Raw genomic sequence first — 22,991 nt, forward strand, 5'->3', positions numbered from 1 at the left:
GGTGATACCTATCCACGCCCACCCGTTGATTCGGAAACAAGCCAACACGAAGAAGGACGCAGAAAGTGCTGAGTAAATAAATGCAAGTGTGCATTTGGACTGTGGCTTTCCGTGAACATTCCTTATAGATATTATAGCAGGTGTGCAAACTTGTTGCTTGAGCCACAGAAATCTTTTGAACTTGGACTTTAGAAAGTATTGAAGTCCTGAAAAATATGCCAGATCTTGAGTTTTTGTTTAAGGACTGGATGCGGGAGCAGTTTCCAGATTCATTCCTCACTGAGTTCTTGTTTGGTCTCCCTAATGGTTCTGCCTGATGTTGACACACATCGGCTCTTATTGGCTGTCTTTCTTTTGCTAACATATCCTGCACTGGTGGGGAGAAGTATTGACGTTCATGTTTTCCTGCATGATCATAAAATTGGTCCAGTCATAAGGAGATTGCTTTCAGAAGTAATCAAGCACATCTTGCAGCTACCTGAGCATTTAACAAGGCTGCCTGATTAAAGAAGTTTTTCTTTCCTTAAGCGTAGTTCACAGGCACAATGTGGAGTCGTACTAATAATACAGTAGTAGACAACAAACGAGCCCAGCAATATATGAGGAATCACTGCTGGTGGGGATTAATGTACTGGTGCCTGATATACATCTGCACAGCATCTATTATTGTTTTCCTGTTCTATTAATTATGCTGCTTATCTTGCTACTCCAAAGCAAGCAATAGTTCCCTTGATTCTTCCCACACCAGTGACCCTTACAGACATATCTGCTGCACGAAGGTCAAGGCCATATGTGTTTATCCCTACACCAGTGACACATGTGAAGTCACCTATTTCTGTAACAGATGGCCCAATACTTCGGTTTGGAGGTAGGTCTGTTTTTGATTTGCTCCATGATCATTATGAAAAGACTCACTTATCAAGAAAGAGACCTAAGAGAGGTATAAGAGAAGATGATTATGATTTAAATAATTATCTAGACAGTACAGCACATCAGGGGGAATGTAGAGGAGGAGGCGAAAGCCTATACCAGACCCACCCCTAATCTGCCCATATGTTGGGAGCCAGAGATATCAACAAGGGCGACACCTATAATGATGCCAATAACACAAGCAGCCTTTGAAGCAAAATACCCATTGAGGAAGCCATTCTTTATGTATCAATGGAGACCTGACAGTCTCTTAGGGAAGATCCCCGAAGAACACAAGAAAATGAATGAAAGAGTAGACTAGTGATGTCACAACACGTAAACGTGACACACTGAGAAAAGGTAGTAGTGGAGGATGTAAAGAGAACATATGGAACCTGATGACGAAGTAAAAGAAGTGAGTAACCTGTTACGTACAAAATAAAGATTACGGGGGTCATTCCGAGTAGGGCGGTAAGGGTTAACGGTCACTGGTAACGAGACCGGTGCCGTTAAACCCTTACCGCCCTATTCCGAGTTCCCTTTGTGGGTTGGTACTTAATGCCTGCTTTTTGCAGGCGTTAAAAAACCAACCCGCAAAGGGACCTAGGAGCTAATTATGGCACCGTAATTTACGGTGCCGTAATTAACGCCTTCCCCGTTCCCATTGAGCCCTATGGGCCAAAAATGGGAATGGGGAAGGGCCCATGGTGAATGGGGAATTACCGCCCCGCCAACCTTGGAATGGGGCGGTAATTCCACCATTCACCATGGCGGAGTCGGAAAAATAACGGCGTCAACCACGGCGCTAATAGCGCCTCGGTTAACGCCAGGGTCGGAATGAGGCCCTACATGTGTGAAGAGCACTGAAGAAAATGCAAGCCATTTTACAATTGTACAGAGCCAGTAATGCAAGCAGACTAAGTGGTCATAGAAGTTAACTCTTTGTAGTATATAGATTGCAGGCAGTGCCGCCAAGGTAGTTATATAGTATAAGAAATCTGGATGCTCCACATTGGGCCTCAATACGACCCTGGCGGAAGACCATGGTGCTATTAGCACCATGGTCGATGCCGGAGTCTGCCATGGTGGAATGGGGAATTACCTCCCCATTCCGAGGTTGGTGGGGCGGTAATTCCCCATGCCGCCATGACCCTTCCCCATTCCCATTTTTGCCCCATAGGGCTCAATGGGAATGGGGAAGGCGCTAAGTACGGTGCCGCAAATTGCGGCTCTGCACTTAGCACCAAGGTCCCTTTGCGGGTCCCTACTTTAACGGCTGGTAAAACCAGCCGTTAAGGTCGGGTCCCGCAAAGGGACCTTGTAATTAGGCGCTAATAGGTTAACGGCGCCGCAGCCTTTTACGGGGCTGTTAACCCATTAGCGCCTGGGTCGTAATGAGGCCCATTGTGTTTTGAGCAAACTGAGATCCCATGGACGAAAAGTCTGAAAGTGTGTCGCAGTTGATAAATAGTGGCTAACGAGCAAGAAAGAATCAAGGAGGCTTGTCTGGCCCAGTGTCAAGAAGGACAAGACAGTCGAGAACTGGTTGTCTATTCAAAGGATACAATTAATACAAAGAATGAGCCCAACTCCTGACAAGGTGCAGCTGAGAGACAACAAGTGACAAGTTTTATGCATTTTAATAACATCAAGTACAGAATTGAAACTCGAAACATGGTCTTCATACACATGACCAGGATGTAAATAGACTCAAGCAGATAACATCGAGGCAAGCAGATGCGAGTATACCCATACTCCCTAATATTCTCTGGAGTTGTGAAGCCTACAAGGCCATGTTCAAAGGCTAATTGACTGACAAAGAGTAAGAGAGATGATGGATGTCAGGCTAATTGGGTGGGAAGCTATGGTCAAGACCAGCCCAACAGCACCTGGGTTGCCAACTTGTGCGCTGCTAGCGAGTGGAATATTACAAAATGGTGCAAGGTGCCGACCAATTATAGATAGCCAAGTAGCAATGACCCCTGTAGTTTGAGTGCCAATTGATTGTCGTGTATTTTGTGACAATGTAGATGACTTGCACTAAAGGAGGGCTTAGGTGCCCACCTGACAGTAGAGACTCAATCACAACTTCAACCCCCATAGAAAGTGTATGTAGATGTTCCTTGTTACCCTATCACAGCCCCAAATAATTTTAAAAGTTGCCACATAGTGTGATGTCAATGATGACAAATATTTAGTATATAAGTATGTTTTTTCATGAAATGTGTCGGGATTATGATGCTGTGTGACATCTGCTGATGGTTGTTGCACTCCCTGTTTTAGATAATTGTTAATAAAACCTTGTACACCTTGCCAACTTCTTGAGTCAACCTTATTATTGGTATTTGAGTAATTTCTGCATCCCCATCCTTCCCATAAGAGTGCCACCTCATCTTAAAGAGCCCTTTATCTGGGTTTAGGAATATCATGTGATATCAACACATGAACGAGGTAGGCAAATGCACCTTGGAGGAAAGTTGCGATATTTGTGGTCTCCTACATTATGCATTGGGGAACTCTAAGATATTCATAGCTATAGAAATAGACGTCCAGACAGCTCATTGCTTAACTCACCTTGCACTCTGTAATACGAGTGGTCAATTCCAGGGTTGAACAGCATCCTTGGTATGGGTAACAGAATGGTCAGCGCCAGAAGAAGATGATTATGTACAAGATTTGACAACAGCAGGACCACACACCAGAGATCATGCCATAAGATAAGAATAGCCTGGAATGAAAGGAGCAGAAATCAGATGAGACATAAATAAAAAAGCTTAATTGCCAAGGAAAGACCGAAGAAGAAATCTGAAGATGCAAAGAGAGAGGACAGGTGCAGATTTGGGGAACAGTACTTTCACCAGATGGATGGGAAGAAGGCATAGTTGTATGCAGAGCAGTGGCAGTATCAGGACATCACATGCCAACTATTGAGCATGTGGAGACGGGATGCAAACCCCTCTGGCCAAGAATTGCCAAGCTGCTGACCTGGGTTGAAGATAAAGGAAGCCCAGTGCTGATAGAGCCCTTAGCAAGTGCAGAACTATGCTTCAGGAACAATGGCACAAGAAAAGTTGGAGAGAATCAACAATGTGGACACATTTTTGATGTACCAAAAATGAAGGATGGGACAGTATTGATAATGGACCACGACTGAGCTTGTGGATCCAGAGCTTATATGAAGATACCCAGAGACTGGGGAGGACTATGTTGTATAGTAATTATTCATGTTTCAGCATTCTTGATTCCGAGAAGTGATCTGGAAATTGGAGAGTTTCCAAAGGCTGACACTCATCTGAGGAAGAAGAGGTCACTTGGATTTCTCAATCGAACAAGGGAGAACTATGTCACAGCCAAATCCATAGAAGCTTTCAATGCTACTCCATATGAGCACATGTTGTTTAGCAAGACTGTATCAGTATTCACGACTATCTTTATGCCAGGGATCCAGACGATGGCAAATGCTAAATGGATAGAAATTACTAGATGGGAGCTTTTACAGATGATTAACACTACCATAAAGGGATTCAATGCTATCAATGAAGAGCTGAGAGCTATAAGACTGATGACACACCAGAATAGCTATGTCTTGGACATGATCACAGCAATGGGTGGAGGTGTTTGTGCCAAAATTCGGGCATCATGTTTCCCATTCATACCTTCTCATGATGACGAGAATTGGACCTTGACAGAGGCCATAAGGATGCTGACAAACCTACACACCAAGATGGAAGATGAAGTAGAAGACACTGCAGATGACAACTTAGTTTGCCTCGATCTTCTCATGGGTTTCACAATGGATGGCGTACATCTTTAGGTTTCTTGGAGCATTACTGGTGATGATAATGCTTGGATTCTGTGTGATCAGGATGATAATCACACAGTGCAAGAAGACAACGAAGAAATCAGTAGGAATGAAGATCATGATCAATATTGAACCGGGCTAGAACCCAAAGAATTCACTTATGAAGAGATCAGAGAGTGTATAAAGACCTGTATCCATGCACCTGCATGGACACAGTTCCTTTATCCGAGAGAACACAAGAAGTATGTGGGAAGATGGATCTACTGCAGTCCAAGTGGACAATGCAAGCTTATGACCTGGAGTGTTGATGACCATGTAAAATCAGCAGGATCTTTGAAGGGGGTGATGAAGATATGGACCCCAAAAAAGCATTTAGTCAAAAGAGGATGTCTAAATGTGGAGACTGGTGAGAGAGTGCTTGATGAATCAACCAGAGGGGGGAATGTAGAGGAAGAGCCAAAAGCCTCCACCATAAGTCCCGCCTCTAAATTGTCTATATGTTGTGAACCGGAAATAGTAACAAGCAATACACTTGTAATGATGCCAATAACGCTAGCAGCCTTTGAAGTAAAGTACCCATTGAGAAAACCGTTCTTTATGTATCCATGAAGAGCTGATAGTCTCTTGGGAAGATCCCTGAAGAGCGAGAGAACATGTATGAAAGAGCAGACGACTGGTGATGTCACATGCTGTAAAGTGACGCACCAAGAAGAGATAACAGAAGAGAAAGTAAAAAGAACATATAGAATCTGGTGATAAAGTGCGAATCGGGTAAACGTTCATGTGCAAAATTAAGATTACACGTGTGGTAGAGCACAGAAGAAAAGACTAATCATTTTATAATTGTACAGATGCAGTAACACAAGTAGACTAAGTAATGATAAAGGCTAGCTATACGTAGTGAATAGATTTCGGCGATGAGCCAAGGTACATATATGCATAAGAAATCTGGATGTTCAACATCGTGTTTTAGAAAACTAGGATGCCATGGGCAAGAAAGCTGAAAGTGTGGTGCAGTTAATAAAAGTAGTTGACGAGCAAGAAAGAATCCAAGAGGGCTTTGTTGGCCCAGTGTCAAAAACCCAGTGCAGCCGAGAACTGGTTGTCTAGCTTCAAGAGATACAATGAATGCAAGAGACGGGCCAAGCCCCTGCCAAGGTACAGCAAAAAGACAATGAGTGCCAAGTTTTATCTGTTTTAAAACCGTTAAATACGGAGAAGAAGCTCAAAACGTGGTCTCCATTCATGTGACCTAGATGGAAATAGACTTGGGCAGACGACGCTGAGACGAGAAGAGGGGAGCATGCTCACACTCCCTTTGGATTCACAGAAGTTGTGAGGCTTGCAAGGCCATGTTCAAAGGCTAATTGAATGACAGAAATTAAGAGTGATGATAGATGCTGGGCTAATTGGGTTGGGGGCATGGTCAAGCCCAACCCACCAACACCTCGGGCACCAGCTTGTGTGCTGCTAGCAAGTGGAATATTGCAGAAGGGTGCACGCGTGCCAACCATTTATAGAGGGCCATGTATCAAAGAGCCCTATAGTTTGTGATCCAATAAATCATCATGTATTTTATGACGGTGAGGATGACTTGCACTAGAGGAGGGCTTTGTTGCCTACCTGATAATATAGACCCAATCACAACCCCATGCCTCATAGAAAGTATGTATAGATGTTCCCGTTATCCAACCACAATCCAGTTAAGTTTTATAGTTTGCCACATAGTGTGACGTCAGTGATGACAACGTTTTACTATAAAAGCATGTTTTTATGAAAATCCTTGAGACCTTGCCATGAGATGTCAGTTGATGTCCGTTGTACTCCTTGTTTTAGAGAATTGTTAATAAAACAGTGTACCTTTTGCCACCTTCCTGAGTCAATCTTTTTATTGATGTTTGAGTTACTCCTGCATCCCCATTCATCCTATAAGAGCGCCACCTTGTCTTAGAGGGCCTGCGGGTTCAGGGGCTTCTGCACTCACAGGTGCTGAAGGCTCATTTACTTGCGAAGGTCAGACACATAAGATCTGACCTGCAAAGATAGACCCAAGCCAGCCGTAGTTAGCACTACGTTCATGCAGGAAGAAGAATTAGAAGAGACAGGCAACAAACGCATCTTAGACAATTAATTGCCACTGGGCCTTTAGTGGACTGATTGCACTCTAGTATCCTTGAGAGGGAAATGTACTGGTTCTCCCACTGATGCCCCTATTCCCGCTAACACAGAGATATTTTTGAACCATGTGTTCATTTACGTGAGAAAAGCCCCAGTACTTTGTGATACTGCTGCGAGTATCACTGCTGTTCAATGACAGTCGGTGCGAGAGGACCAGATCATCATCCTTGGTCCTCCCAGACTAGTCGGGCTACTCAAAGGTCTCACCCGATGACACTCTCTATCATGGAGTTCAGTTGGCGGGGGAAAACCTCTTAACTTTATGTCACTGTAAAGGATGCCATTCTGGTACATTGTCTGTCCGATAGGCCAGATACCGAAATGATTGCACTAGTCAAAAGATCGAGGGCCAAGGAAGCAGCTCGGGTAGCAGCCTTGGTGCCCATGTGTCCAGGGGCTCTTCCAGCTGACAATGGCATAAGACTGGCTCCACCGGTACTACCTAGTACCGATCCATGGTCCACAGATATGCCTGCCAGACAGGGTCTAGTGGTCACTGAAGTGCTTGCTGAGGCAGGACCTGATGCAGTGACCTCAGGGTTGCCTACAGGTGTAGAACCCATACCTGGGGTGGAGGACATGGTAGCTTTAGACCTCATGGGTCTCCTTGAGCTAAATGACTTGTCCTTAGCTGGGGGCCCCAGCGAGGCTGAATTTTACAGGCACAGCATGACTGTCCAACTTTGGCAGATCTGCGTGAGCAGGCAGAGAAGCAAGGCCATGGGGAAGCCCCTGTGATGTTGAAGGTGTACTGGGAGAACAATCTCCTGTACAGTGAACCCAACCCTTCTGAGTTGGGGGCCAGCCAGTATTTTGTCATTCCTCAGTGCCACAGAAGGTTTCTGTTGGACTTGGCTCAAGACATTCCATTGGCAGACCACCTCGGGATGACGAAGACAGCCGACTGGTTGTCGGCCCATTTTTACTGGCCCCAGATGGAGTCAAAGATAAAAGCATTTGTCTGGTCCTGCCACACTTGGCAACCATCCAGCAATGCATGCAGAGCCACAAAGGACCCCTAATTCCACTACCCGTGGATAGGTGGCTGGTCGAGAGAATAGGTATGTACATTGTGGGTCCTATGGATCCTCAAACCTCCTCCGGGAACCGACATATCTTGGTCATGGTTGATCATTCCACCTGCTACCCCAAAGCTGTTCCCTGAGCAGCATTAAGATCACTGTGGTTGCAAGGTTCTTCATTGGGATATTCTCTCCTGTAGGATTCCCAAAGGAAGTCATGTTTGACCGAGGATCCAACTTCATATCCGTATATATGATGGCAACGTGGGATGAGTGTGGAGTTACCTACAAGTTCTCCACAGCATTTCACCAACAAACTAGCAGGTTTGTTGAGCGGTTCAACAAGACACTCAAGGGCATGATGGGTGGCTGGGAAGAGTCTCTTATGAGAAAGTGGGATATTCTTCTGTCATGCCAGCCCGTTAGGGGTCCACTAAGCGTGGTGCGGAAAGAGTGGGCGTGTAATCCCCAAACTCCTTCCCATCACATAGTGGACTACATGCTCGGCCTCCAATCCCGGATGGCCAAGTACAGGGAAGAGAGCACCCAGAACCTCAAGTCCAGCCAGGGGCTCATGAAGCTGTCATGGAATTTTATCCCATTCAGCCCTGCAGGGTATGAAAAACAAGTGAGATACCATTTCATGTCAGAAATCCCCTTATAATAGTAAACTAGCATTGGCTTGACAAGGCTGAGTAGAATGTAGTGCTTTAAGGCAAAGAGTGTGGATCATGCTTAAAAGGGCAGTTTAGACTGCAATACCTAGAAGAGCAACAGTATTGCTATGAAACAGCACAAGTATACTCATAGCGCGTTAGCGCCTAGAGGTCTATGTTAACATCATAGAGAAGTAGCTACATAGCAAGGGAGCTAATAGTAACACACACAAAATAAAATGTGTGTCTGTGTTACCTTTTATAATAGCAAAGCACTTGGCGCCTTGACAGCTTTATCATATACATACATATGTAGTTTTGAACAGGCCTGTACATTAACCCCATATGCATACAGTAGGGGCGTGGAAGGAGGAGACTGACACACAGGTGCCATGATTGATTCTAACAACGTTTATGTGTGAGAACAATAAAGGGAAAAGCCTACATGACCCTATTACTGAGGGGGGTTTCCATACCTCAATTTAATATAATGATATGTCAGAATTTAAGGTAACCAAAAGGTCCACCATCCTGTGCAAAACCTATTTCCTTCCTTTGCACTTCTAACTAATCTAAAAGGTTGGTGAGTATTCTTAATTCAGAGGAATGGCTCCCTTGTTCTCTAGAGTGGACCACCATGCCAGTAGTCTGGGGGGAATATTTCCTGGGAGAATGACTCCCTTTGCCAGGTTGCAGTCCCTTTCGAAGGCAGCACACAAACTTCCCTATTGCAAATGCCTCAAGTCACAATTACGAGGTAGGAGGTAAGGGATTACCGGCACCGGTAAGGGTGCCAGTGCCGGTAATAGTTTACCTCCATATTCCAAGGTCCCTTAGCGGGTCCCTTCCTTAACGCCTGGTCTGACCAGGTGTTAAGGACGGGACCCGTTAAGGGACTTCAGAGCTAATAACGGTACCGCAAATTGCGGTACGTTTATTAGCTACTTCCCCATTCCCATTGAGCCCTATGGGGGCTCAATGGGAATGGGGAATGGTTCTCAGAATGGAGACTTACCGGGTCCTCCAAGGTTGGAATGACCCGGTAAGTACCCATTCTGAGAGCCCGGACTTGGTATGCGTTAAGGGGAAAGCCATGATGCTAATAGCACCATGGCTATCTCCTACCTCGTAATGAGGACCATGGTCTTTATCAGGCTTCTTATAATGTTCACAATAAAAGGGGGCATGACCCCCTTCCCCTGGCCTTTCTTAGACTTCTCCCAATGCCAAGAGAATGGGCCTCATTACGACCCTGGCGGAAGACCATGGTGCTATTAGCACCATGGTCCATGCCGGTAAATTACCGACTCCGCCATGGAGAAAGGGGGAATTACCACCCCATTACAAGGTTGTCGGGCGGTAATTCCCCCTTCCTCCATAGCCCTTCCCCATTCCCATTTTTGCCCCATAGGCATGGGGAAGGCGCTAAGTAAGGTGCCGCAAATTGCGGCACCGTAATTAACACCAAGGTCCCTTTGCGGGTCCCTACTTTAAGGGCTGGTCTACACCAGCCATTAAGGTCGGGTCCCGCAAAGGGACCTCGTAATTAGGCGCTAATAGGTTAACGGCGCTGCTGCCTTTTACAGCGCCGTTAACCCATTAGTGCCTGGGTCGTAATGAAAATGGCTCCTCTCTCTTGGCTTTTCTCACAATGTTCACAAACAACAGAGGGAATGACTCCCTTACCCTGGCTTTCTTAGGCTTTTCACAATTATTCACGGCTCACCTGGTTCATTGCCCTGCCAGGTTTTGTGACTATGAAAATGAGCTCGTATACAGAGGCATGGGTGGGTGCGAAAATGCACAATTTGTCATAGATTGTGGGGCCCCGAATGTAGCCCACTGTTTGGATGGGGCCACGATTCAGGGACACGGGGAAATGTGCGTGTGGTCGTGCGCTGGGATCCACTGAGAACTAACTCGATATTCTCCATAGGTGGGTGGCGCGAAATATTTAATTACTGTGGCTTTAGCAACGAGCAAGTCTCGTCACAGCGCCCGGATGTTGCGGGGCAGACTGCAGAGTTCGGAATACGCGCTCTAGAGACCGTGCTGCCCTTTGCAGAGGCAGAGCGCGTCCTGTGCCTGGGCATGCGTCTGCGAAACTCAATGTACTGCAGTTACTGATAACTTCAAGGCGATGCAGCTACCGCTGTTGCTGCTAATGTAATTGGATGCCAGGTTTTCTGCACTGAGGGGGTGCGCTGCTGAAGAGCGAGAGGGGGTGGGGTGACTTAAAGAATGAGAGAGGGGAAGGGCTGGTGGAGCACACACAGAACGCGTGTGCACCGGTTCTGCATCATCTCTCCCATCCCTCCCTCTCCTGGTCCTTCCTGCCTGGACCCTCCCACCCTCCCTTTATCAGCCCCACTTCTCATATCATCTCGCCAGGCTGCGCCTCATATTCATTCGGGCACTCGGCCCCTGGGAGAATACCGGCAGCGCTTCACCTCTCCCCTCTTGTCATCTCCCGCTCAAGTCGATTCGGAGAGCTCTCGTACCTGTCCACTCACACCCTGCCCAGCGCTCGGCGCCGTGGAGAGCTCAGGCACCACATCACCTGCCTTCTCCTCTGCGTCCACACCCCGTCCAGCGCTCAGCACCGTGGAGAGCTCCGGCACCACATCACCTGCCTTCTCTTCTGCGTCCACACCCCGTCCAGCGCTCAGCACCGTGGAGAGCTCAGGCACCACATTACCTGCCTTCTCTTCTGCGTCCACACCCCGTCCAGCGCTCAGCACCCTGGAGAGCTCCCGCACCTTATCGACTTCTTGTCATCTCTTCCCTGACATCTCCATACAACCCGCGACACGAGACCTCCCATTTCCTCTCCCTTTTTGCCAGTCCACGCACACATCGAGTCCAGCGGCAGCGACTTGCACCCCCCCGCTCCCCTTCTACACCCCCCTGTGCCCTCTCCTCAACTCCATAGCGAGGGGGCATTCCACACCACACCTGCCTGCCTGCCTGCCTATGGGCGAGCTAAGATGACCACGTCCCCCGCTGTCCCCCTGGCTCACGCGGAAGCACGGATCTTGCTGGGTGCCTGGAACCAGTCGCTGCAAGCTCATGGCACTGGACTACCACCAAATGTCTCCTCCGGCACCCCCGGCAGCTGCTACCAGGAGGAGGACGAGCGGGACGTGAGCATGATCGTGATCCAGTTCATCTACGCCCTGGTGTGCCTGGTGGGCTTGGTGGGCAACTCGATGGTCATCTTCGTGATCCTGCGGTATGCCAAGATGAAGACTGCCACCAACATCTACATCCTGAACCTGGCCATCGCCGACGAGCTCTTCATGCTCAGCGTGCCCTTCCTGGCCGCCTCTGCGGCGCTCCAGCACTGGCCCTTCGGCGCCGGCATGTGCCGCACCGTGCTCAGCGTGGACGGCATCAACATGTTCACCAGCGTTTTCTGCCTGACCGTGCTCAGTGCCGACCGCTATGTGGCCGTTGTGCACCCACTGCGGGCGGCACGCTACCGCCGCCCCACCGTAGCCAAAGCCATCAACGCGGGAGTCTGGCTGCTCTCGCTGCTCGTCATCTCTCCCATCCTGGTGTTCGCCGACACTATGACCTCCCCGGACGGCGCAGTGGTGTGCAACTTGCTGTGGCCGCAGCCCGCCTGGTCGGCCTTTTTTGTGGTCTACACTTTCCTGCTGGGGTTTCTGCTGCCAGTGCTGGCTATCGGCCTCTGCTACGTGCTCATCATAGCCAAGATGCGCGCAGTGGCGCTTCGCGCAGGCTGGCAGCAGCGCCGGCGCTCTGAACGCAAGCTCACCCGCCTGGTGCTGCTGGTGGTGGCCGTCTTCGTGCTCTGCTGGATGCCTTTCTACGTGGTGCAGCTGCTGAACCTCTGGCTGCCGCGCATGGACGCCACCGTCAATCACGCTTCGCTCATCCTGAGCTACGCCAACAGCTGCGCCAACCCCATCCTCTATGGCTTCTTCTCCGACAACTTCAGGCGCTCCTTCCAGAGGGTGGTCTGCTTCCGCTGGCTGGAGAGCGCCACCGATGAGCCCGTGGACTACTACGCCACGGCCTTGAGGAGCCGGGCCTGCCACCCGCACCATCGGCCACTTGACTTCCCGCAGGAGCCATTCAGCCCCAGCACGGCCACCAGCACGGCGCCCTCGCACGGCGCGCCGCCCTGCAGCACCCCAAAAGTGGCCTTTTATCTGCCCGAGTGAATGCCACAGCACCGAAAACAAACAGTACCTCGTGTGTGTGCTGTACAGTAACACGTGTTTAATATTTCTTGTGCGTCTTTTTATTTCAATGGCATTTGTCGACCGGTGTTGCATAATAAATTTGCCCTATGGACAAGTTTGCTCTTCTGCCGTCAAATTCGGTATACGTTATATGATGTACTATTAGTTAGTAGTAGGCTTATCGGGGTTCTTTTGGGGGAATTAAACCAGAAGTTACGGTAAGGTGACACATTTAAAATGCAATGGTTGAATATGTGGGGAGCATTACCGAAAGTTTCTCATGCACCTATTTTCACCTTTAGCCAATATTGTAATACAAAGTGTCGCCGAGAAAGCCGGAAAAACGCCACGAAGAGGAAGAGCCTCTCTACAATGCTGTAGCAGCGGTGGCAGGTAGTTGGTTTCTTTTCAGAAGATAGGTGAGGTCCAGCGGGGCGATAGGGGTGGATGGGCCGGGTTGGGGTGCAGTGGAAGATTCTGTCGTGGTTGTCGTAGAACTCCCAGATATGGCCTGGCTAGCACCCTGCAGTCTAATGACAGGATCGGACAAATACACGGAACAAAACGTTGGCCCCAGTGCATTGCCGTATTGCAAAAAAAAGATACTTTCAATGCAGTTTTGCCCAGGCCTAGACCAACTCCTTTGATCAAATGAAGACGTGCGTTTGAAAAATATGTTTTTTTTTGCACGCGGCAATTTGTGACCTGTTGCTAATCGCACTTGAACATGCAAAGCTTCTGAAATAGGGCCCAGGGAGCATCGACTTTAAGTGCCTTACATGCTCTTCCTTGCACGCAGTGTCAGTGTGATGGCTCTGGCACATTTGTTTTGGGGTCTCACGCCCTCGCCCAGCATGCACTCGGAACTCACGTTGTTGCAACATTTCTCCTTTCCTGGGCACTCAGGGCCACCGTCGCTTGAGGCAGCCCTCGCAGCAATGCCACGACGATTTCTAGTTTTGATAATGTGCGCCTCACAAAATGCACCACACCAGCAAGTAAGTCTGATTTAGAGGGTCCAGTCAGCCCCGGAGGGGTGCGATGGGACCAGACCTGTCAGGAATAGGCTTCCGGCCTGCTGCCAAGTATGCTTGCATCCCTGTCAGCTGCTGTCAGGCACGAGCTGCTCAGCAGAAAGCAATTAATGGTGAATGGGCCCTGGAGGCAAGTGCGTATTCAGGGACCCGTTTATATGAAACATTCCGAATCTTTGGAAAATGTGCTAATGTTGGGTAACTGTGGTGGACAATATGCATTTTAAAGCTAAATCTCCACAGAAGCTCACAGTAGATAATTGGTTAATTTCTTAAAGAAAAGGTGAACTCAATATCTTCAAACATTAAAAGGTGGCTATTTATTTGACAAGCAAAAATGAACATTTTGTAAAGCTGCACACACAATCCACACAATGCAAAACACTTTTTTTGGATTTTGTGTAGATTTGGGAAAGGTATTTTCTAAGCATTGCTGTAATGTACTAACTGACCATTAATGGTCACAGCTTGAAAATGGTGTGAGTACCTGGTCATATGATAGCAGTGCCTAGCGAATGCCTAATACTTATACCCAAGCTGAAGCTGTTGGCTTTGCTAATGTTTGTTTTGAGCAGGACTTCAGTGAAGGACACACATAATGCTTAAAAATCAACTGGCTAAAGGCAGACTTGGTTAAGACATTGTTATTACACCAGTAGCACGTTTACAGCACCAACTAAGCCATTTGCTCTCAGAAGACAGCTTTGCAAAAACACTGTCAGGCACATTGACTGCAAAGTTTAATTTTAAGGCTTAATACATTTAGCTCAAAGAGATCCCAGGAGGGAGTTTTTTTGGGTGGGGGAGGGCATTGGTCGGAATGGCCATAGGGATTAGCATGGCCATGGGCAGTCAATGGGTGTGTAAATAACCAAACAACACCCACAAGCATTGTGTCCCTTCTCATATGCCATCTCTCCCTAGCTGTACTCCAATGCATTCGTTTCGGCTAATAGTTATAGCCAAAACTAAAAAAGCAAGCAAACTTCATTGACAATATAACCAGCACCACGGTAGACTATACTGTGAGCTCAAGTCGTCCCATGTGCTGTTCAAGCTGTCACATGGGAATAGGACATATAGCCCCCCCCCCCCTTCAAAACTACAAATACAAGCATGTTATAAACACACAGCTGAGGATGCGCCTCTCGCCCCCGGTGTGAGGCATAGCTAGATATCTCCATTAGATCTCGAGACGCTGCGGAGCGATACTTGCATATAGTGCCTTACAAGCCAGCATGCATTCATCAGACTGATGCACACACCACAAGTGCAATTGTGCCCTGCAACTTGTCATGAATAGGCTACAGGCAACTGAAGCTGTACAATGCTATGTGAGCAGTCCATCCACTTCGTGTTTTCTTGGCATTCTGGTAGCAATAGGTCAGGAGGTATTCGTTGTTGAAGGATACTCCACAGGTGCCCCCATGCAATGAAACAAACAGGGCCACGAAATGAGCAACAGAAAGACACAATCCAGAGGACTCAAGTATCAATGACATGTTTTAATTAATACAACATGTTGATTAAATCAAGAGTAAATCCAAAACAAATTAATTAAATGCAGAAAAAATGAAAAAAGAAAACAATGTATCTCTCCGAGCCATAATGAACAACAATCTCAATACAGCCAAGCCTACCCCTGTCTACATACACCATACACAATCACACACATTACTAACTAAAGCCTACCAAAGGAAACATATCAAAAACAATCCACACATGCTGGGATGGACACTCATTCCTTTTCAGAATCCCACTTCCTGGCTTTTGAACAGCAGCCAGGGCAACACCATGGTGTGGGGAAATATCTATCCTAGCTCCATAGCCACCATAGCCACTATCTCACCTCCATAGACACCATAGCCTCCATAGCCATAGCCTCCATCACCACTATCTCACCTCCATAGACACCATAGCCTCCATAGCCTCCATAGCCACTATCTCACCTCCATAGACACCATAGCCTCCATAGCCATAGCCTCCATAGCCACTCTCACCTCCATAGACACCATAGCCTCCATAGCCATAGCCTCCACCGCCACTATCTCACCTCCATAGACACCATAGCCTCCATAGCCATACCCTCCATAGCCACTATCTCACCTCCATAGACACCATAGCATCCATAGCCATAGCCTCCATAGCCACTATCTCACCTCCATAGACACCATAGCCTCCATAGCCACTATCTCACCCCCATAGACACCATAGCCTCCATAGCCACTATCCCACCTCCATAGAAACCATAGCCTCCATAGCCATAGCCTCCATAGCCACTATCTCATCTCCATAGCTACCGCCTAGAGTAAGTACTGCTGGGGAAGGAACTAGGCGTCTGAGAATGAACAGCCAGGGCAGGATGGGGGTGTCAGGCATGTCATGGGGTCACTTAGCAACACATACAGCTTTGTTGGAATGCAGTCCCCTCTCTGTAGGTCTCTTATCATTCAATCGATTCGGACTCCAAATCGGGTGAAAGGAATTGTTTTGATAAGTCTATATAGGAGTACGTGGCTTGCCGCGAGAGTGACCTGAGAGCAGTGTGGGTATTGGGTAATGTCCCAAAACGAATGTGATTTGAAAGGTACGATATGTATTAGGATGTCTCAGTGTCAAGCGTTAGTTACTCCACCAGCCCTGGCATCCAGGCCAGCTCCACTCTCCCCGTTTATATTATCTGCAATATTGTGTAAGGGAGCAAACTGGCATAAGCTTATACAGCCAAGATTGACAGAAAATCTCATGTCTTCCACTGGGCAAAACAGTAGCACTGGGTCCTCGTGTTTTCAGGAAATTGGTACTTTTCATGTGTACTGTGACTATGCAGCTAACAATCCACGTTAGTACACGTCACCACACTGCTGATGGGTAATCTCATGACAAATACACCCCTACATTTCTGACTTGGATATGCCCAGGGCAATATATCCCAGTAGACTGGAATCTTTCCCTCTTTGTTTCTCCATGTGGAATTGTAAGCGGCAAGCCTATTGCAGCAGTTCAGTGGCAGAATGTGTGCACATTATGGGCCTGATTCATGGAATTCTTTGCACGTTGCAAAGTGAATATTGCACTGCCAACCAACACCCTGATTCATGGAACAGTGCAACGTGCAGGGGCGTTGCTAGGGGGGGTGGGCTAAGGGGGCTATAGCCCCTGATCTTTTGGTTGTAGCCCCGGATAGAATCTCAGGAGCTACAGCCAAAAGACTAGCTAGCCCCCATTCCCAACAATTCCGACATCAGCTTAGCCCCGGGTCTTTTCCAGACCTAGCAACTCCCCTGGCAACGTGTCTTTATGCCTTGTAAAGTCACTTGCACTTGCACTCTTCCCTGAATCAGGATGTTTGTTGGCAGCGCAAAGACATTTTCCATCAGTGAAAAGTCACTTTGCACCGTGCATACAATTCCATGAATCAGGCCCTGCATACTTATTCTCCCTGACTGTTAATAGTAGATGCTAATGGTTTTATTGAACAGACACAAGCACACCCCACACGTGCACCTCCCAGCAGTGCTTCAACCCACTGAGCTATGTTGCCATCATAGTCTTGCATGCTAAAATATATGCTGTGAAATGTAGGCGAACACTCCACACTAATCAATCACGAAACGATATGGGGTTTCCAAGTTTGACAACTTCCCAAATCATTACTAATGGTACATCAGTGTAGGGGGCTCATTGTGAGTATGGCAATATTTGCGACTGAAATACTGCCTTACCTGTTTACTGTGAGTGCCACTCATATCAGCACCACATTTGGCTTATTATAACTGGTGGTAATCTGGTGAAAGTCATGGAGTCCCCGGGACTGGGGTCTTGGGGGAATTACCCCAGGTGGTATTTCCACCTGCAGTAATTCCTCCAGTTTTTGAAGGTAAAGTGGAGAAAATACCACCAGCGAATTGCTGGGGGTATTTCCTCCACTTTGCCCTTAAACTCTGATAGTGTGGTAAAAGTGACAGTAATTCCGTTACCAGCACTTTTATTTTACTGCACCATCATACCTGTAATGACACCCATTGTATACTTCCTAAATGAAAAACTATAGAACAAGGAAAGCGGGGCTAAATCCCAGTTCCCCTACTTGGCCAAAGTGTGTGATCCCGGCAAAATCACTTTACATTACTGTGCTTTAGTTTTCCTTTTCTTACACATCTGTTACAGCCTTGAAATGATTAGTTTAGGTACACACAACACAGACTCATTCATTCATGAATTAGAAGACGGTAGTGTTGCAATAAATGGAATAATGTTGACCATTTATGTAGAGCAGGATGAATGTGTCTCGTATGTAATGCATAGTTACATCAATTTTGAGCTGGGGTTCTCTTCTCATAGATTAAGTGAAAAAGTGATACTACTATGCTAGTGATGGTATGGTATTGTTTATTTATATAGCGGCTATACACAGGCAAGTGTTTCAAAGCGCTCAAGGAGCGTGGGAACATGGTGAAAAACAACAGTCGCTCAGGGCCCTTGAAATCCTGAGGCAATTATAGTCTGCGCAGGCAGTGTAGTGCGTGTAATACATTTTGACAAGTTGAGACACAGCAAATAGGCCCGATGGCAATTCTGCAGTTTTGCAAGTGCAATAAGGGGGTGAAGACAGGGGAGAAGAGACAATCTTCAAGTGCACAGGAGGTGACAGGGGGAGGGAGGTCCAAGTGAACCCGGTCGGTGGAGACTGGGGTAAGTGCAGAGAGCCCCACTCTCTTGGGTTATTCACAAGTGCAGTGAAGTAGGTGGGTGAGGTGTGGGGCTCTGAGGCAAGTGCGAGAGAGGACTGGCGAGGGAGCTCGGGACCAGTGAGACTCTGAGGTAGACCAGGTGGGCAGTCGGCAAGCTGTTAGGAGGTGGGAGGGAGGGAAAGAGTAGATAGGTAGGTTAGCAAGGAAGAGGGAGAGAGAAGGTAGAGGAGAAAAGGAAGGTCTTGAGGAGTTTCAGAAATGTAAGAAGATCAGGCTCAAGATGGAGGATGGCAGGGAGGCTGTTTCAAAGGGAGGCACCTGCTGAGGATAAGGATCTCCCCCCAAATCTCTGCTTGGAGAACCGTCTCATTCACAGAAAGTTGCAAGTAGATGAGCAGAGGGCTTGTGAGGGACAGTATTTAGGCAGGCAGCGTTGAAGGTAGGTAGGTGCCAGGCCCCATAAAGCTTTGTGGACAATACAGAGGGTCTTGAACTTGACTCTTGCAGCCACCGGGAGCAAGTGAAGGGATTTCAGTGCTGGAGAGATGCAGTCCCTGGGCTTGAGGCCAAGGATAAGTCTTGCGGTTCTGTTCTGGAGGAGTTCCAGAGGTCGAAGGGCAGAGGAATGGAGGTTGAGGAAGAGGCTGCTGCAGTAGACCAGCCTAGAGAGAACCAGGGCTCTGGAGATAGTGAGACGCTGGGGGAAAGTAAGAAAGGGTAGAGTGCCACTGAGGAGATGTAGCTGATAGACTTTTTAGAGATGTCAGAAATGTGAGAGGAGAAGGAGATGGTGGAGTCAAAGATGGCCCCAAGGTTTTTTGCCTCATAGGTGGGTGCTGGCGCAGAGCCAAGGGAGGCTGGCCAGAGTGACAGTGGGAAAGCGGGAGCAGGGGTCCCAATGCGAACAATCTCAGTATTACTGGCGTTGAGGCAGAGGTTGTTTGCAGCACACCATGACTGGATAGCAGACAGACAGTTGGAAATGAGCGAGGAGGAGGGGGAGGCTGAGGGTAGCCTGAAAGTTAGTTGCGTGTCATCCGCGTTACACTGGAAATTAGAGGTGAAAGTGGCAATCACACATGCCAGGGCAGCCATATAGACGTTGAAGAACCAGGGGAATAGGTTAGATCCATGGGGAACTCCGCAGGTTGAGAGAGCTATAGTAGAGAGAAAGGCTCTGAGTTCCACCTGGGATGGGCGGTTGGAGAGAAAGGAGGCTAACCATTCCAGGGACTGACCTGTAATCCTAGGGTATCACGGAGACCTGCGATCAGGATGTTGTGGTTAACCGTGTCAAAGGCAGAGGAGAGGTCAAGGAGGATGAGGAAAGAGGGAGCGTTAGTGTCAACATTTGAGAGCAGGTCTTCACTGGTGTTCAGAGGAGCAGTTTCCGTGCCTCTGGATGCTCTAAAGTCAGACTGATGGTCATGGAAGAAACCAATAGATTCAGTGTGGATGGTCAGCTGAGGGATAGCCAACTTCTCAAGGCGTTTACCCAGAAAAGGGGTGATAGAGATAGGGTGGTAGTTTGCCGGGATGGAGGGGTCGGCAGAGGGTTTCTTGAGTAGAGGGTACACAAGAGAGTGCTTTAGGTAGGTTGGGAAAACTCCAGTGGAAAATGAGAGATTGCAGAGATCGGCCAAGGCTGGGGCGAGGGAGTCAATGTGATGTGCGTGTAGGATGGGTGGAGTGGTAGTTGGTAGTTGGAGAGCACAAAAGAGAATATTATGTAGGAGACATGAAGGGATGTGATGAAGACTGATATATATCCTGACAAAATAAAGCATTAACAAAAATATCAGAAGACACTAAAGTCACATTCATATATAGCTATTGTTTCTATAAAAAGTACATGAAAAAGTGACTATTACCAATACTCTGCATTCACCTTTTTACTTGGGTACACAGCATAGCTTGTTTAGAAAAACTCAGAACAACGCCCGCCCACCGCCAATATTATTGAATAAGCTATGCCCTTGATTAATGCATGCTTTTATGGGGAGTATAATTAATAGACTCAACGTGTGAGTGCAAGTATAATTAAAGGGGTGCAGATTAGCAGCACCAGAACACAATGGGCCTCATTACGACCCTTGCGCTCCCGGAATGATGGGGGCCGGTACGGGACCGGCCCCCTTCATTACGGGAGCACGGATTACGAGGTTCCCTTTGCGGGATCCGGACCAGATGTCTGGTAAAACCAGGCATCTTTTCCGGGTCCTGCAAGGGGAAGAGGGAGGTAACAACGGGACACTTGTAATGTGCCTGTTGTTACTTTCATCCCCAATCCCATTGAGCCCTATGGGGGCTCAAATGGGAATGGGGAATGGTTCCTGCAAGGAGGAATTACGGGGTCTTCCTATGTTGGAATGACTCGGTTAGTCCTCATTGCAGGAAACTGGCAATGGAGCCCGGTTTGGAGGCAGCCATGGAGCTAATGGCTGCCTCCAAACTCGTAATGAGGCCCAATCTCTGACATTTCCGTTACCCTTTAAGGAAGCAGGAATGAAGTGTGGAGCTGTTCACGGAAAGAGAGCTGATTGGCTAGTAGCCTTAGCGAGTCCATGATCCCTTGCAGTCAGCTGGGACACGCCATTCGAGGGAACGGGGATCTGGGAGCTGTGCGAGCAACTAGAGAACAGGAGGGACTACACGTGAGTTAGATGGAGGAGTATCGGCCAGACGCACCTTACCTGAACTGACACAGTATTAGAATACTTGATCGAAAAACATTTGACCTTTTCAATTTGACCGAATTATTTTGATATTTTTTTGGTCAAATTACATAAGGGATTAGGTTAAGGTGGAGGAAGGGGGATGTCCCGCATTTTCAACCAAAAAAAAGACCAAAAATAAAAAATAGGTCAAATTGGAAATGGTCTAATATTTTCGACCAAGTAGACCTAAACAATGACACAGATGGGGAAAGTGTGGTCGTGTGCATAGCTGCCAACATGACCCATTCCTATCTGTAGGTGCTTATCCAGTCCTGTCTTTTGCTTTGCATTCTGGGACTTGTAGTCCGAGCATTATTAATGGGAGAAGTGGAACTACAAGTCAAGGACTGCGAAGAATAAAAACACGACTGGATAAGCACCTACAGAATGGAATGGACGTGTTGGCAACTATGCGTGTGGCAAACAACATCATGTATAGTGAATTATGTTAACACCCCAAGAGCTCAGCAGCACACTGAAGGAGCATGGCAGCACACACTGGATATCAGTATTTTGATTTGATAGAAGTGACCAACAAGACGGATGTCCTATTACACATTTTGTTCTATACTGACTAAGAATGAGACAAAGCTGTCGCTGGGTATGAGGGACAGGGGCATGAAGAAGGGGGGGAGGTCCTGGTGTAGGGAAGGAGACACGTGGTTGAATGCAGTGCATGGAAAGGTTGTAGGGGAGCACCAGCATGTCAGGAGTGGGGTGGAGGGGGGCGGAACTATGGAAAAAGTCCTGTTTTTTTACTGGGAAATCAGTTTTCCAAATGTGCGGTCAAAGAAGGGAGGAATTCCCAACCAGTCATCTTTTTGGACTTCCATGCGACACTCCGCCAATACCACTACAACCTCGAGAAGTCACAGCTGGGGATTTTATGAAGTTGAGGGGAGCCAACGTTTCCCCTGGATTCGTTTGAGTGATTGCACGTGAACTAATTCACACATTTTTTGGACGGCTCTTTCCCTTTTAAATTGTTTCAGATAATGGGTTACAATCATACATTTTGCAGTACACATGCAATCCACAGAAGGTACACTCGGACCTGCAGGGCAACACAGGCAACACCCCCATAGATGATAAGTCATCAACAGCACTCAAGAGCATCTTGCAACATGTGTTGGTGCTGGCTCTCGCCGAAAAAAAAGAAAAAACGATTGGCCTCTCTCAGCAATATGTGCCAGCATTGTCTTGCTTTCAAACAGGTGCTGCCCAAGTCAAATCACGGGGTCTGCCCCCCTTTAATTCTCATTGTATTTGTATTTATTTTATTTGTATAGCGCACCTTGCCCTGGGGCATCTGTCCAGATAAATGGATGAGACTAGTCTCAACAACTATATAGGAGCATTGCCACTGTAAAAAACCTTTGTGTTCTGCTAGTTCTTAAAGAAAACATGAGGCATGTCTTAATAATATATCCCTTGGCTGAACCTTTTCATGCCGTTAGAGCGCAGCCACCAGTCCTGCGTCGGTGCTCTAGGTGCCCACTAACAGTACCTTTTTCTTGCACAAACATGTTCACACACACACACACCATATACATGTGTACACTCAAAATCACACACGCATATATACAAACACATTTTATTTTTAAATGGCTTCATTCTTTTTTATGAGCCTAAAAGACAGGAATGCTTATTTGACACCTTACGTTTAGAAACTTGAGAGCTCGGTAAACTGTCCCATGGTTCATACTAGGTATAAAACTGAGACACCCCTAGAAAAGCGTTTGCGGTAAACCCACCTGCTTGTAGTCAC

At 47.5% G+C, this 22,991-nt stretch overlaps 1 protein-coding gene across 1 annotated transcript; it reads left to right on the top strand.

Annotated features, from left to right (window-relative positions):
• Positions 1-10,835: 10,835 nt before the first annotated feature.
• Positions 10,836-12,893, top strand: SSTR4 (somatostatin receptor 4). The gene has a single exon (XM_069608257.1). It carries the CDS (start codon positions 11,555-11,557, stop codon positions 12,755-12,757), a length of 1,203 nt encoding a protein of 400 aa, XP_069464358.1. The 5' UTR covers positions 10,836-11,554; the 3' UTR covers positions 12,758-12,893.
• The last annotated feature ends 10,098 nt before the right edge of the window (positions 12,894-22,991 follow it).

Source organism: Ambystoma mexicanum, chromosome 4q (genome assembly GCF_040938575.1).
Source record: "Ambystoma mexicanum isolate Mex_15411 chromosome 4q, UKY_AmexF1_1, whole genome shotgun sequence".
Lineage (NCBI taxonomy): Eukaryota > Metazoa > Chordata > Amphibia > Caudata > Ambystomatidae > Ambystoma > Ambystoma mexicanum.

Excerpts from the sequence above, each read along its gene's own strand:
- SSTR4 (XM_069608257.1), top strand. The coding sequence starts at position 11,555 with ATGACCACGTCCCCCGCTGTCCCCCTGGCTCACGCGGAAGCACGGATC.